Raw genomic sequence first — 15,736 nt, forward strand, 5'->3', positions numbered from 1 at the left:
AGAAGCGTCTGGAGAGTTGCTCCGAAGTTTGGGCCGCGGGGGTGGGCGCGCGTCCCAGGAGGCGGAGGCCAGCCCGGGCTGGGAGCCGCGCCGCGGCCCAGGGGCGGAAGGCGGACCGCGGCTCCTAGGATGTGGAAAGGGGACGGCGGCGCAGGGGGAGGAGACCCGCACGGCCTGGGCAGCGCGCAGGGGGAGGGGAGCGGGCCGGAGGCGGGCGAGGGGGGCCGCGATCCTGCGCGCCGCGAACATGGCCTCCTTCCCCGCGGGCCCCGCCGAGCCCCCCGGCCGGGGAGGGCGGCGCGCCCCCGCCGCCGGAGGAGAGCAGAGGCAGGAGGAGGAGGACGAAGGCGCTGCCGAGGAGGCGCGCCAACTTCTGCCAACTTCGGCGCCCGCCCCGTCGCCGCAGGCTCCTCCCGTCCGAGAGCCAGAGGACGGCGACGGAGCAGGAGGAGGAGGATCGGGTTTGGCGACGGCTGCTGCGTCCTCTCCAAGCGCGGGGCTGGCCTCCGCCGCGCCCGATCCTCCGCGCTCGCCGCGCTTCTCGGCGGAGCAGGTCTCGTGCGTGTGCGAGGCGCTGCTGCAGGTGGGCGACCCCGGCCGGCTGGGCCGCTTCCTGGGCTCGCTGCCGCCCGACGCCGAGGCGCCGTGCCTGGAGGCGCAGGCGGGCGAGAGCCAGCCAAGGCGCGCGCGCTGCTGGCCTTCCAGCGCGGCGACTTCGCCGAGCTCTACCGCCTGGTGCAGAGCCGGCGATGGGATGTGGGAGGGAGCTCGCTTGCCGCCCCGCGTGTGCCTATGTGGGGCACGTTACAGCCCCGTGACGTCAGCGCCACGCAGGCAGCCAGGCAGGCAGATGGCGAGAGCCCCGCGCTGGGCGGCCTCTCCTCGCTGCCGCCGCCCCGCCTCTCGCCGCCCGACTCGCCCGCCTCCCTCCCACGGCACACCAGGCAACGTCTCGCGGCACACTAGTGTGCCGCGGAACACCGGTTGGGAAACACTGCACTAAGGAGTCACTGTTTATGGAAGCAAGTAGCTCATTTAACCAGACATTGGGGAAATAAAGTGGTAGGGAGACAGTGTCACTCAGATGAATGCTGCTTGTTCTCTTCTGATGATGCTGCTTCTGCAAATATTACAAGATCTGGAAACCCTATAAATACAATGATAACATAAACAGAGGAGTTGTGGTGCCTTTTGTGATCAGGTGAAGAGTTTAGGGATGCTGCAGGACCCAGTCCTCCTTTTTGAAGGGTAGGCTGAGAAGAAAACCCAAAAATGCTAAAAGGGTTTTCAGGAAATGGGTAACAAAAAATCATTTTATTGGGAAACAGAAACAGTGCTATCGGTTGAAGGGTGAAAGAAAGGCACAATGATTTTCTGTATAATGTTGCTAGGGAGAGAAATCAAAGGAACAGAGCTGTTTCTATTTGTTTAACTGTGGATATTCGCAGACATATACTAAATATACTACTTCGTCAGATATTGCACAAGTGGCACCTAATATGTCTCTTTTAAAAGAGACAGAAAATATCAAGGTACAGGCAGTGGGCAGGGAATGAACATCCCAACTGAAAATACTGAGGCAGTTACCACTACTTTGCAACTTCAGCGATGGCAGAAGCTTGATATAGATAAAAAGCAAAACCTCTATCAGATGAATTAAAACTTGAGCTGCTCACGCAGTGCTGGACCCCTAGAGCAAGTTATGACCAAGCATGATAGTACAGGTCCAAAAGCATTTTCCCATGCATGACTACACTGTATAAATATTCTTAGTTAGCACACTCTGCTGTTTTGGTACGGCATTCTGTTTCCCCAGCCAGCAGGCAGCAGAAGGGGTGCAAGTCACGTTCATTACCAAAGTTTGTACCAGGTACAAAGGCTTCAACGGAGCTGTGAGAAAGCACTCACAGAGAGAATGGCAGGGGTTCACCTCAAGATTCTTCTAACTTCCTTTCTGCCGTAAACAGGAAAAAAGGTGTCAATTGAACAGCAATATAATAAGTCATATGTAAGACTTGTAGATGTCTCGTTCTTGATCAGACACTGCCAGTTCAGACCCCATGAGCATATATGTGAAATTATTATTATTTGTGCCCCTGTATGTATTACTTTACATTTGTTTGCATTGAATTGCATTTGCTGTTACTTCCCATTCACTGAGTTTGGAGAGGCCGTTTTGGAGCGCTTTGCAATCTCTTTTCATTTTAATGATGCCAAACAATTTGGTATCTTCACCAAACTTCACCAAACAAGCGATGTGGGGTGAGTGGCGCGGTGCTTCGAATCGTCTGCTTCTTCCACGGAGCGAAGCTGCATAGCTGTTGTCGGAGAGCACTGACTTTTTCCTGTGGACAATTTGACTCTAAAGTAATTACCCGTGAGTAGAGCTGAATTGGGAAGAAATGGATTTTTAAACGTCTAATCTGGCATCGAAACAGGGAGGTTCAATACAGGAAGTCCGCCTCCCCCTTTTGTAAATAAAATGAAGCAAGGAGGCTGCAAGCTAAAGTCTTGGAAAGCCTTTTGTAAAAAACTAAATTTCCCTCGATAAAGAACTAACCCCCCCCCCTTTTGGAGACAGGAGAAGAGGGGGGGAAGTGGTGGACTGAATATGCCTGTAGGAGAGAGTTAAGAGAGTTAAAATACCGCCGCTCTGACCCTGGAAACGGGCTGCTAGCAGGATTGATGTTTTTTGGAACGTCCATTGACAGCGTTTAGAACGTTCATTGACAGGTAGCTGAACAAGAGAATACATTGTTTCTACTGTCTCCGGTTGTTTTCAAAAAAAAGGAGGAAAGTAACTGAAAAGTGAAACTAACTTTGGATTCTTGAAACTGTGTTTAAAAGAGGACATACTGACCAATACAAATAGAAACTGTTTTCCCCTAGTGGAAGCTTTTGAAATTGGTTACTTTACAGGAGCTGGGCTAGGGGAATTTCCAGCTGCAAGATAATAAAGTGTGAGACTTTGGAATTGACCTTGAATCTCTTAAGTGTTATGGCAAACGGAAAGGAAAAAACAGGCGTGATGTCGACAGAAGAGGCCTTAGTGGCTGCATTATTGAAAATAAACGATTCGCTGGAACAACTTCACAAGAAAACAGATGTGATAAATGTGAAAATGGATGCTGCAAATATTGAAATTGACTTAATCGTAGAACGTTTAAATAACTTGGGACAAAAGGTGAATACCAATTCAGAAACCACCCAGAAACTGACACAGGAATCTACTCTGATACGGCAAACTGCAGATGAAGTCAGGGAAAAAACCCTTGCTGCTGAATTTAAAGCATTTCAACTGGAGAGGAGAGTCCCATCCATACAAACTGATGAACATAAGCTGACATTCGTTATGATTGAACTTAAAGAAGAACAGATGAATATGAGGACCAGAGCCCTATCTGAACTGGAAAAGGAAAGCTTGACAGAGTTTCAGGAGGCGACAGGACTAACATCGGTTGAGAAAGAGAGGTATTTGGGGGTTAGTATGATCGCCAAAAATGTGAATCTGTTCAAGGATAACTGTGAAGGATGTTGGATTGAAGAGAAGGGGGATTTGGAAATATGGACAAATCAGAAGTTGTTACTGTTGGGCCGAGTTACTGTGGTGGGGATGAGGGCTGCTGTGTTGCTGGGGATGTTGCTTTTGTTTCAAACATTGCAAGCTTTGGATGGGATGGATTGTTTCAGGAGGTGGCAGAGGGATGTTTTTAGAGTTGTTTAGCAGGGCAGGAAGCCTCGAGTAAAACTTAAGATATTGGTGGATGCCAAAGAAGGAGGTGGACCTGCCCTGCCAGACCTTTAAATTTCGTTGTGAACCATCTGCTTTTTGCTGGTTGAGAGAATGGCTGCTTCTTGAAAACACTGAAGTGTTGGACAATGGCAGACGAAGTTGATGGACTATATGGAATTGGCGGAAATGACTGGCAAGATCCGAGACCAGGGAGAAGAGTCGGTGGAAGAAGATTGGAAAAAGTTTAAAGACTATTTATAGAAATATTGTAAAATTAAGGAATGTTAGAAAAATGTTGGAATGAAGTTATATGGCTTTAGTAGAAATGTTATAAGGAATTAAGTATAAATAGATTAATAGAAAATTAAAGGAAAAATAAGGCAAGAATGTGTTAAGATAATTTTAGGATAGAAAACAGAGTAAGATGGAAAGGAATTGCTGAAACAATTAATAGAAGTGGAATACAAAAATGGAGGTGTGAGGAGGTCGCTGGAAATAAGTGAATGAAATATAAGATATTGAAAATGTTTGAGGTGTTTTTAGTTTGTTTTTGTTGGTTTTTGTTTTGTTTTGTTAGTTCATGTAGCATTTCTTTATTGTATTTGCATTGTTTTTTCTCTTTTGTTTGTTTGTTTGTTTGTTTGTTTGTTTGTAGTGTTGTGTTGAAAATGTTGAAAAAGTAATAAATATCATTTTTTAAAAAACCAAAAAAAAACCACAACCTATAGATGCAAAATGCCAATACAGAAATGATTTGAGAGGATTCCAAGAAACACAACACTTTTTGACAAAGGTCTGATTAGGTTCTTTGTTGTGCAAGGTTTTATTATATCTGTTATTTAGTATTGTATTTATGATAACTTTGTAATTTGTTTGTTGTTGTTTTCCATTTCCATTTTGTATGGAAGCTGGTTTAGAAATCCTTAAAGCAATCAATCAATCAATCAATGACCTCATTAAGGAAAGAAGTGTGGCAGGCCCTCTGCTGTTTATGGCAGACAGAGCATACAATAAAATCAAGGATGTACACATAAGTATACAAGTTGCTTGCATGCTGGTGACTGGACGCTAGAAGAAGAAGAAAATAGTTGGTGAGGTTAAGTTTACCATAGCTCAAAGTCAGGCCAGTATGAGTCTATGTTATCTTTTCTTTCATGGATCATAGTATAGGAAAAATGCATTATGCAACATTTATCTTTATTGACCTCTCCAGTTCATGTACAAGAATAATACTGATACTGGTATTCAGACAAAGCAATAAATGCCCATTTTCCTACAAAGAGATTGCCTCTACATAAGTAAAACTTAATTTATGAAGTGCCCCTCATGCTGATAAGATCAATGGGTTTATGCTGTTTTCAGCAAGAGTACTTGATGCCTAATGCTTCTGTTTCTTGTTTTTGTTTAGGATACTGCTGGACAAGAAAGGTACAGGACAATTACCACTGCCTATTATCGAGGAGCAATGGGATTTATCCTTATGTACGATATTACTTGTGAAGAGTCCTTCAATGCTATTCAGGACTGGTAGGAACAGATAATTGCTACTTTCTGTGATAGTTTCATTTTCCGGTTACCATGCAATCCACTCAGTGATCAACTCACGCCACATCTTGTAAGAGGAAAGAAGGAAGCTCAAGAGCTTAACAAAACATAATCACAATCAAATTAGTAATACTACTATTAATTACTCTGCCTGAGTCTATAAAAAACGCACACGCACAATTTAAAAAGTTTCTATCCCAGTCCTGCATTTTTTTACTCATAAATAGCTGCCAATGAATTTAGTAGAACTGATGCTTCATCCTGAGTAAATATGCACAAGATTTCAGCCTTATCCTCAAAGATGCTCCATTACTGCACATCAGGACAGTTTTTCTACCCTGGAACAATTTTTCAGCCAAATTATTCTACTGATGGCATTAATTGACAAGCCTGAAGTTCATTTCACAATGTCAGTGAACATCAGTCCTATCTAATGTTTATTTATGAGATCACAGTGTCATTCCAATTATGCAGAAAGCTTATGTATTACCAGAAGCTATACATCACTTTACCATCTGTGTGACAGTACGTGGTCCAACCTTCAAACACTGCAACAACCTTTCCAGAAAAAAATAATTCTCATTCTAACCATCTGATTCTGATCCAGTGTAGCTGATTAGATGTAAAATTCAGAGGGAGAAGCATGTCTTATACCACTGGTCAAAGAGCTTGGAACCAGCCAAGACTCCAACTTACAGGATCTCTCAAATGACTAGCCCTTATAACAAAATACATTTGAAAGCACGTCAAAGTGCAAAGTAGATAAATAGGTGGGAAGGTAAACTGCGTTTCCGTGCACTGCTCTGGTTCGCCAGAAGCGGCTTAGTCATGCTGGCCACATGACCCGAAAGCTGTATGCTGGCTCCCTCAGCCAGTAAAGTGAGATGAGCACTGCAACCCCAGAGTCGTCTGCGACTGGACCTAACAGTCAGGGGTACCGTTACCTTTAAACATCTTGAGCTAGGTTCCTTAAAGTACCTAAACAAGGCTTCAATCCTAATTAATCTTACCTGGGAGTAAGACCCATAAAATTTCATTAGACTTCTGGGAAATACAGATGGGATTGTGCTGTTAGACATCAGTAGCCACATCAAAGGAGCTTGCCTTCTGTGCTATCATGCTAGCCAACTAAGAACAGCAGCATTTGTCTTGCTCTCTGCCACCAGTGTAGCTGGCCAAGAGATGCTGTAGCTGATTTACACATCCATCAAATGACACAGGTAAAAATGACAGAGAAATCCAATGCAGTTTGTATTTAAAGACAAACATATCTAATTTGCATTTCATGAAACAATATGCAAACTGAAACATAGCCACACTTGACTGGAGAAGTATATTGCAAAAGTTAGGAAAGTGTGTGTGTGTGTGTGTGTGTGTATTTATTAATGGCTGTATTTTGGTTTGTGTATTGCTTTGGAAAGTGCAGATTTGGTTGATTCACCTCCAAATATGAACTGAATTAAATTTGTTTCCCATCCCTACCTGGGAATAAGCCACACTGACAATGAGACATATATAGGATTACTGTTTTAATGGTGTCAATCAACTTTGACAGACAGTAGTACATATGCATTACAGTGACTATTAGTCTATTTCCCCAACTCTCTTCTAGCACCAAAAAAAGCCAGTTCAAATTAGTAAAAGTGTCTGCTTGCTGACAAACTGCTTTTCTTTTTTCCATTATAGGGTTGCCACATTGTTTTAAAACTCCTCTGACTTTTAAAACACCTTTGTATATAAAGACAAAAATTCAACAAGTGCACTTACCCCATCATGGAGAAGCAGATGGTGAAAGTACACCCATTGAATTTCTGCCTGTCAGACAGCTGTTAATGATATGGGAACCAGAAAAAAGTAGCAACTCTGTCTCTGTGACTGCCAATATAACACTTCCCAAGAAGCTGACATCCTTTTCTCCTTTAAATCACACCTCCTTGTAATAATTATTCCACACAGCACAGTAGCAGCTGTAATTAGAGCTATGGCTTTCATTAAATGAGAAATATTTTTCTTGTAGTTCAGTTGTACTATGTCAATTAGGATGAAGTGATCACTGCCCTCTCTAATGCATGCAGACAGAGTCAAACCTTCCCCATTAGTCGGCGTCAGAAATACACCGTGCAACATTATTTGAAGCCTATGCCTATGTAATCTACAAAACAGTATTGCTTGTAATCGAATCTGAGGCATTTTAGGGTAGATTTTGTTTACCGTGTCTCCATCATGTGACAATGGGGTGGAGGGAGGTAGGGAAGAGAAATATCTGCAGTAGAGAAGTAAGCTCTACCCATTTCAATTGAAATATAATATTAAGGGCCAGTCTTATGCTGCACTGCTGTATACACTTCTCAGGAGATAAATCCCATTGAATTCAGTGGGATTTGCCATTGAGTAGATATGAATAGGACTGTGCTGTTATTAGAGGTGAATTCAGTTCAGCTTGCATTTAAAGGCAAACCCACCTAATTCGCACTTTCAGAAACAACATGCAGACCAAAATGTAGCCACCCTTCAAACTGCACAAGATATGGGGAAGTGATTGATTATTTAAAAATAAAAGCAAAATCCTGCAAGACGAAAATGAGTCTGAGGCTAAAGCATCCTGAATGTTTATAGGACACACACTTCACAAGTAGCGCCTCTTGCTATATAAAGTTAAAATGTGTGCAGTCAGTTTTCAAGATGCGCCAAACATCGCGGTTTCTTCCAGAGCCGGAAAAGCACATGATACGAATGAATAATGGCAAAGGCCAAATTCATTTCTCAGTTTCATCATCTTGTCATTCTGTGGAAGTGACTTGAGATTGTTCAGGCAAGGGCAACTATTGCTCGCAGCTTATTTCTCCTCTCTCAAGTGCCAGCTTCCTTTCCTTGGCTGACAATGCAGCGCTCTTGTCTCCACATGTACAAGATTTTGTAAAGAGATGGTTGCAAATCCCAGAAGGAACAGAAGGCTGGCTGACACCTAAGGCAGTGGGGATAAATAAATAAATAAAATCTAAAAACACTTCACTAACCAAAAGCCAGCAGGGGACCTATCAAACCAACTTTGAAAACAGCATTCTAAGTAACTTCGGAAAACAGCTACACATTTTGCCTATACAGTATATAAGAAAAAATTCTGCAAGCTATTTGAGAGAACTCACACAGTTTTCTATCTCCTGTGATGTGAGCTTTTTAATGGCTTTGTAAGAGATTGCCATATGTCCTTGAAGAAATCTGTCGTTTCAGAGCTAAAACATTAAAAGCCTGTAAATTAGCTGGTGCACTCTTGTATGATTTAACTTAATTTGTTTCTGAGAAATCAGGGGAGCACACTTTGAGAAAAATAAGGGATGGAAATTTTAAGCCATTATGAAGCAAAACATTTCTTTTGAAATGACTATTGTATTGAAGACAGGTTTTTTTTTAATGGAGGCAGGTGGCTTGCATACAATTTTATGGGTTAACACCTTGGGATGGAATGTGTGATGGTGCCGAAATAAAAAACAAAGCATGCCATAGCTGATGTGTTAAACCAGATTGGAATCAGAAAAGAGAAACAAAAGCAGTATTATCTATACAGGTATATAAAGTATTGCTTTTGGAATGGCAAATAGAGCTTCTACAGCAGAGTGGCAGATCATATAATTGTAGAGCTAGAAGGGACTCTGAGGGCCATATAGTCCAACCCCTGCAGTGCAGAAATCTCAGCTAAATGACAGGTGGCCATCCAACCTCTGCTTAAAAACCTCCTTAGTTGGAATCTCCGTTCTTGAATGCATTGGTCCAGGTGCTAGCCTCCAGAACAGAATAAAACAAGCTTGCTCCATCCTCCATGTGGCAACCCTTAAGATATCTGAAGATGGCTATCATAACTTCTCTCCGTCTCCTCTTTACCAGGCTAAACATATCCAACTCCCTCAGCCGTTCCTCATAAGGCTTGCCCTCCTCTGCACACATCCCAGCTTGTCAATATCCTTCTTAAATTGTGGTGCCCAGAACTGGACAGAGTATTCCAGGTGCTGTCTAATCAAGGCAGAATAGAGCAGGACTGTTACTTCCCTTGATCAGGACACTATACTTCTGTTGATGCAGCTTAGAATAGCATTAGCTTTTTTTGCTGCTGCATCACACCATTGACCCAGGTTAAGCTTGTGGTCTACTCAGGGGTGGAGGAAAGGGGATGCGGTGGGTGCGGACCACCCCGGGTGTCACCACTGAGGCGGTGACAAAATGCCGGGCAGCACTCACCACGGGGTCTGCAGTGCGTCCGAGCCACGTGTCACTCCTGGGAGAGACGCGGTGGCTTGGGCGCGTGCAGGCTCCACACTGCCCAAACGGTCCACTCGCTGCTCCCCACCAGCTGTAGGACAGCTGAGTGGGAGGAAGCAAGCATAGCTATGTGTGAAGAACAGTGTGTGCATAGGAAGAATGGCAGGCACAACACCTATGTTTGTGTGTGCAGAATGGTGGGTGCAGTAACTGCTCCAGCGTTCTCAAAACCCAGCAGACTTCCCAGAAAATGAATGGGACAGACAGGAAGTCATGGGGAGGAGGCTCTGCCTTCCTCAGAGAAATAAAACAGCAGCTGATGGCAAGGGAAGGGAAGGGAAGGGAAGGTTCTGAGCTGAGAAAAGAGACTGAAAAGGCACTTGAAAGAAATGGAGAGTCAATGCATAATGTTATAAGGTTTGGGGGTCAGAGTCTGGGTGCAAGACACCCATAAATCCTGGTATTAGTAAAAGTTAAAATTAATCAAGGTTTGATTAAACTGAGCTAAACACTGAAACCACTGGATTTGGTTTATGCTAAAGAGCTAAGCCAGCTCAGCAGAGCTACATAGGCTCCCAGCCCAACCTTTGAGTATCAGAGCTTTATAGTTCTTCCCATAGTCAGCAATGAAGGCTGCTTATACTGTTTAGGTGCCTTCAGTGTTGTTCTCCCAGGTTATCATTGTTTTTACTTGCTCTTTCCCATCAGTTTTGCACTGGTGAAGCAGGAAAGAGAGCTTAATCATAATGTGATTTCTTTGGACTGGGCAGCAGTCATTCATTCAGTTCCATACTGAATGAGCCTACCCAAGGTATACAGAAGGGGAGGATGAATTGCAGTTTTCAAATCAAAAGACATACACGTGTGTGAGGAATTCAAAACATGTGAGGTTCTATCAGTTTGGATGCCATTTTTAGGTCGTTCCCACAGCAGCCATTCAACTTGGAACGTAGCCATTCATTCATTCAGTTCTTAAATATCAGACATGGTAAGGAAGCAATCCTAAGGAACCTCAGGTGCTGGCCGATGAGCCACAATATGCAGTGGAGGTGCCACTTCACATGGAGAGACAGGTCTGTTGATAGGTTGGCATTTTGCCCCAGAGCCTCTCCCCACCCCCACCCCCACTGTCAGCATGGCATCAGAATGTTTGTGGGCATAGATGTACCTGCCCATGATAGAACCCGAAGAGCATTCTGGAGGCAAGCCAGTGGTGGTCTTGAATCTGTAGGATCCTAACCCCCTCATTTCTTCTATAGGATTATGGCAGGGGGAGGGGAACACACCACAAATATTTGATGTTAATGGCACTTTGCAGATTGCTGAAAGTGCGAAGATGATCTTAGCATTCTGGTTTGAAAACTATCGCAGCTGGCTCTTTTTAGATTAGCTGCCACAAATTCCGTTCCGCAGCGGAGTTTATTTAAGGTAAGCTTTGCCATCCATCACAGAGCATCCTGCCTTGTGAATATTCATGGACTGACTGACTGACATTGCTTTTGGTATGAGAGGCATGACGTGGGCTGTCCAGAAGTAATTAAACATTGTCAGGAATTAATCGGAAGGTGGAGGTTGCTTCTGAATCAGAAATCAGGCTCCACAGGCATAATCCATCAGCAGTCTTACTGGTGCAAGCTTTGTTGAAATAAATGAGAACAGGGAGATACAGGGGGATAGGGTTGCCATATTTCAAACAGTGAAAATTTGTTGAGCTTTTTAAAGCAAAATTGCAAAAAAATTAACAAATGCTATTTTTATGGGGGGGGGGACAGCAAAAACGGCACTGCCAACATCTCCCTACAGGGGATATGCTGAGTGGATTGAGCTCCATATCACTGAGAGGGATGTATCCAAGAATAACATTAAATACTATTGAGGAAATGTGTGCATTATGTGTTCAGAGACCACTGCTTATAGCAGTAAGCAGCATTTACCTAAACTAAAGATTTAGGACAGACAAAAGTTCATAATGAAACTTTGACATTCGCTCCTACAAGATGTAGTGATGACCACAAACCTGGATGGCTTTAAAAGAGGATAAAGCTATTTCATGCAGAACAGGCATAGGCAAACTCAGTCCTCCAGATGTTTTGGGACTACAACTCCCATTGAATTGAAATACTTTATTGTCACTTGTACAACTTGTATACAGTGAGATTACACAAGCACCCCCCCACACACACACTCAGCTCTCTTAGTCTTGGTTCCCCTCGTTTACTGACATCCACCCACCAAACCCGAAAGTCAGTTGCCCTGTTGTTATCTTTTCATTCAGCAGCCTAACAGCCCACGGATAGAAGCTGTTCTTTACCCTGTTGGTGCGACTAATCATGCTTCTATATCTTCTGCCTGAGGGCAGGAGGTCAAGAAAGTGCTGGCCAGGGTGTGAATCATCCCTGAGAATTTCCCTCACTCTCCTGAGGCAACATTCGTCCGCTATTTCATCCAGCGGATTCACGGGACAGCCCATAATATCTTGTGCTGTATTCACCACCCTCTGTAGGCACTTCCTATCAGTTGATGTCAAGCTTGACATCAGTGCATCATGTGCATCATGTGATGCAGTATGAAAGGACACTTTCTATTGTGGTCAGGGATGATGGGAGTTGTAGTCCCAAAACATCTGGAGGGCTGAGTTTGCCTATGCTTGATGTAGAAGAAATAAGGCTATTGATGGCTACTAACCATGGTGGCTAGTTTCTGCCTCCGCTGTCAGAAATGATATACCTCTGTATCCTAGTTGCTGGATATCACAAGTGGGAGAGCACTGAAGATAGGATATTTCCCTCATGGCCTGCTTGTGGGTTTCTCATAACCATCCATTTGAACACTGTGAGTACAGGATTCCTGGACCACATGAGCTCTTCTGACGTTTTTATGTTCTTAAGATGAAAGGAACATTTTTGACCATATGTTTAGGTATGACTACAACAACTCAAGATTCCTCCAAACTGTGATAGAATATTCCACTGTAATGCAATATATTAGAATTATATTGTTGTTTAGTCGTTTAGTCGTGTCCGACTCTTCGTGACCCCATGGACCAGAGCATGCCAGGCACTCCTGTCTTCCACTGCCTCCCGCAGTTTGGTCAAACTCAAGCTGGTAGCTTCGAGAACACTATCCAACCATCTCGTCCTCTGTCATCCCCTTCTCCTTGTGCCCTCCATCTTTCCCAACATCAGGGTCTTTTCCAGGGAGTCTTCTCTTCTCATGAGGAATTATAGAATTTTATATATATATGGTTAATTGATAGCAATGAATTTGGGATGAAGATGATTCATCAATTTTATATCTCTTAGCTCCCCCTGCTGGATTTGGGATGCTTTGGTTTGTTTCTTTGGCCACAGATGCATTCCAAAGCCAAAACTGTGCTGAGAGGTGCTGCATTTCTATTTAAATTATAGCAATTTCTTTCTAAATTTGAATTGATACATATAAATTAGCACAGACAAATGTCATTCAAATATTTGTCTTTTGCAGTCTCTTTTGGTGATAAGATTCCTCTCTTTTTTTGGAGATGCGTATGTAACCACCCTAAAATTATGTAGAAATGTTGTTAAATTATTAACATTTTTAATTGATTAATCTTCAGATTAGTTAGTTAATTAAAGATATCCACAAGATACCAAAAACTAGCGGAAATTAACAGCTTCAAAAATACAGTAAACAAGTGAGCCATTAATTTGGAACTTCAACTAAAAATTGAGTTGGTTAATATACTAAACAAAATTGCCAGAGCAATTCTAACCATCCTATTGAATTCAATAGGGCTTCTTCCCAGGTAAGTGGGGTTAGGATTGCAACCTAATGAAAGCTTATGATTGTTTTAAAAAGGTGCAGCTTCAAGATATTTTCATACAACCTAGGACAAATCCTTGAAACTGATCTAGAAAACACTGATGCTACTGTGACTGACCTATAAACTCCAAATTCCCAGAAACAGAAGTTAAAATGAATGGGATCAATAAGTAGTCACTGGCAAGCTAAAATGCATTTGTTTGCGTATGTGTGAACAAAACATGGAATATTAGGCACATCTGGGAGCTCTGATCTAGTTTCAGCTGAAGAGGGACAGCACCATACTTTGAAAAATCTTACAAGAAAAGCTGAACATCTGAGTTCAATATACAGGCTACTTTTATTAATAATTATAAGCTTTCCTAACTAAACCTTCAGGTGCAGAACTGGAACTGTCAGAAGCCAGCAGCTCAGCTGAAGGCTGAGTATATATTTTTTCAAAGCACACTTTTCCATGTTATATTCCTCAAAACAGGGATCAGCAAACACACCAGTGGTGTGCTGTGAAATTTTTCATAGGGGAACAGTTAGGATCAGAGGCACCAGCTTGCGAGGGCCATGGAGGGGGGTGTCACACTAAGCCCAGCAGAAGTTTCCCAGGCTTTGGGAAGGAGGCACCAGGCTTTAATACTTTAATTTAGCGAGATCATTGAAGGGACCAGCATAGTCCCCCTGGTCCACTGACTGCACACCACTGAAATGCACAAAGGTTTTGGCTAAAAAAATTCATTGAAATTCCTAAACTGGGACGATTGCATTGCTTTTGCAAAATCAACAATATGTTAACTGTCAATATTGTCTTTGTGTTTTGTCATTTGGGAGTAGAGGTTTAGTGCATTCACACTGTGACACATTATTGGCTACTACTCTCACCGCAAATCCTTTCTTTTCCCACAGGGCTACTCAAATAAAGACCTACTCCTGGGATAATGCCCAAGTCATTCTGGTTGGAAACAAATGTGACATGGAGGATGAGAGAATCGTTCCTTTTGAAAAGGGAAAACATCTGGCTGATCAGTTGGGTACATGTTAACATTTTACTTTTTTTGATCGCTTCTCCCTCCAGTTATAAGCAGGGATGGGGAACCAATGGCCCTCCAGATGTTGTTGGATTCCAACTCCCATTAGCCCCAGCCAGCATGACCAATGGTCAAGGATGATGGAAGTTGTAGTCCAGTATCATCTTGAGGGCTAGATTCCACAGCCCTTAGTTGCATCCTAATTGCAGCCTCATCTACTTTCTCAGATAATTGGGTTATAATATTTATTTATTATTTATGCATTATTTTTTTTAAATTAAATGAGTGTAACACCGTTTACCTCAAGATCCCAGGGTGGTTAACAGCATAAAAATACAGAATAAAAACACAAAATACAGGATAAAAACAAGAAGAACAAAATAATCCAATAACCCCCCCCCCTCCCACAAAAACATTTAAAGGGACATAGACTGTTAATAAGCCCATTGGCCATTCCTCTCTGTTTAGCCTACTGTCTCAGTTGCAGAGAAAGATGTTGAACTACAATCCAACTGCAGGTCTAATAGGCTTCTCTTATGTGGAATGGGGAGGGGCACCATCTTGCCTTTTGCCTCAGCCAGTAAAATGTCTTGGTCCAAACCTGCCTGCAACCCAAGTGAACTGAGTTGAACTGTAAGCTGAACGTCCCATTTGGTCACGGCTGAACTTTTTGCTTCCTATCTTTTTTCCTTTGGGCACATACCGGTATGTCACTATTGTTGAGTTCTGTTAGCTGGATGTTTGCTCCGATTCCTGTGTGACTTGCTGTCTGTATATGTGTGAGTGTGCAGGAGAAGTGAGTTTTGTCAGGTTTCAATCTGGTTTTGTATATTGACTGGCTGGATATTGGTAATTCCAGTATTCCTAGGGAGTGAAGCACGCAGAATGAGGTTTTTTTTAAAAAATACAGTACTGTGTTTTCTGGCTTTCAAGTGTCACGGCTGAGTGATGGAGACTTAATGGCTGTTTTGAGATATGTCTTTGGGAGTGATGGCATCATGAGAGACTGTGAGTGCGTGAAAGAGAGAATGAAACAAACTGTGGGATATGAATGTTTGTGGGTGTTATGAGTGATGTGTGACTTCATGCCCTATTATTTATACTCTCAGTGTTGTCAAGAGAGTGGCTGAACAAGGGTCAACCAGAGAGCCTTATGGCTCAGTGAGAGAGCCTCCACAGTCTTAGCCTGACACTCTAATTACTGGGTGCTTTCAGACCGAGGTATAAGGTTGCAGAGCTTTCATTTATATACCACAAACAGGTCATGGGCAAGAGGCTTTTTAATGGATTGTATTTTCAGTGAAAATGATGAATTTGGATTCAGTTGAGGTGAGCAAGGCTGGCATTTTGTGTAGGCACTGTGAAAAACTTGTATGAATGACCA

The 15,736-nt window shown here is 43.0% G+C and overlaps 1 protein-coding gene across 4 annotated transcripts in view; it reads left to right on the forward strand.

Annotated features, from left to right (window-relative positions):
- The window catches only part of RAB3B (RAB3B, member RAS oncogene family), a 52,794-nt gene that overhangs the window by 34,791 nt on the left and 2,267 nt on the right, over window positions 1-15,736 (forward strand). For all 4 annotated transcript variants that reach the window (XM_082226805.1, XM_082226806.1, XM_082226803.1 and 1 more), the window contains exons 3-4: window positions 5,142-5,260; window positions 14,231-14,355. In XM_082226805.1, the coding sequence (XP_082082931.1) occupies window positions 5,142-5,260; window positions 14,231-14,355 (244 nt within the window). The remainder of the gene's footprint in view (window positions 1-5,141; window positions 5,261-14,230; window positions 14,356-15,736) is intronic.

This window comes from Podarcis vaucheri (assembly GCF_965113315.1).
Source record: "Podarcis vaucheri genome assembly, chromosome: 6".
NCBI lineage: Eukaryota > Metazoa > Chordata > Lepidosauria > Squamata > Lacertidae > Podarcis > Podarcis vaucheri.